The sequence below is a fragment of the Habropoda laboriosa genome, unplaced genomic scaffold (assembly GCF_001263275.1).
Source record: "Habropoda laboriosa isolate 0110345459 unplaced genomic scaffold, ASM126327v1 scaffold54, whole genome shotgun sequence".
NCBI lineage: Eukaryota > Metazoa > Arthropoda > Insecta > Hymenoptera > Apidae > Habropoda > Habropoda laboriosa.
The window spans coordinates 67,595-68,452 of NW_017100156.1; the positions used below are offsets into that span (position 1 = coordinate 67,595).

General features: G+C 22.7%; 1 protein-coding gene across 1 annotated transcript in view; it reads left to right on the plus strand.

Annotated features, from left to right (window-relative positions):
* Positions 1–263, plus strand: part of LOC108576996 — a 1,589-nt gene extending 1,326 nt beyond the window's left edge. Inside the window, exon 3 of the mRNA XM_017940078.1 lies at positions 92–263. Coding sequence (XP_017795567.1) covers positions 92–263 — 172 coding nt within the window. The remainder of the gene's footprint in view (positions 1–91) is intronic.
* The last annotated feature ends 595 nt before the right edge of the window (positions 264–858 follow it).

Sequence of the window (858 nt, forward strand, 5' to 3'; positions counted from 1 at the left end):
AATTTAAATTTTGTATACATATACACAGACATTATTATAAAGCATTACATATTAAGTATTTAATTAACAATGCACAATACATTTATTTCAGAAAGAATAGACAATACAGATTGGAAGAAAGGCATCGCGATGGTACTATAAAGGGACAATATGGTTACTATGATGCAAAAGGAAAATTAAGGAGAGTTCGATATGTTGCCAAACCTGTAGAAGGATATACAGAAATACACCACGAAAGTATCACACAAAAGATAAAAAATTAAACAAAGGTTACATTTTTTTCTTGAAATATTTTATATTTTACATTTCAAGAGCAAGAAATATTTAAAAAAATGTTTAACATTAAAGTAAATAAAATATTATCGAACAAAATTAATAAATTAATACAATTAATAAATATTGTAAAACATATAAAATTCTTAAAGAATACAAAATACTTCCTAAGAATTCTTATAAATACCACAAGTTCTAGAAATTAAAAATTGCATACTTTAAAAAACAATTTATAGGGTTAAAACATTTATTTCTCAATAACACCTATACAAGAAAAATAAAGACCGAAGTCAAACACAAACTTTAATATACCAATAGGAAGAAGACTGTTAAGGAGACATACACATCTACTATGTATACATATACGTATATGTATATTTTTATATACATAACATCATTCTTATACCAAACACCTACTTTCAAAAATATTTGAATAAAAAATAAAGGTAAAATGTATACCTTAAAAAAATCTGTACAGTGACCTTTAATTAATGTTTGTGTATAGTTGAACAAATCATTTGTATGAAATATATATAGTTTTAAATTAAGTAAATACATTTAAACCAACATTTTAAAAAATGAATT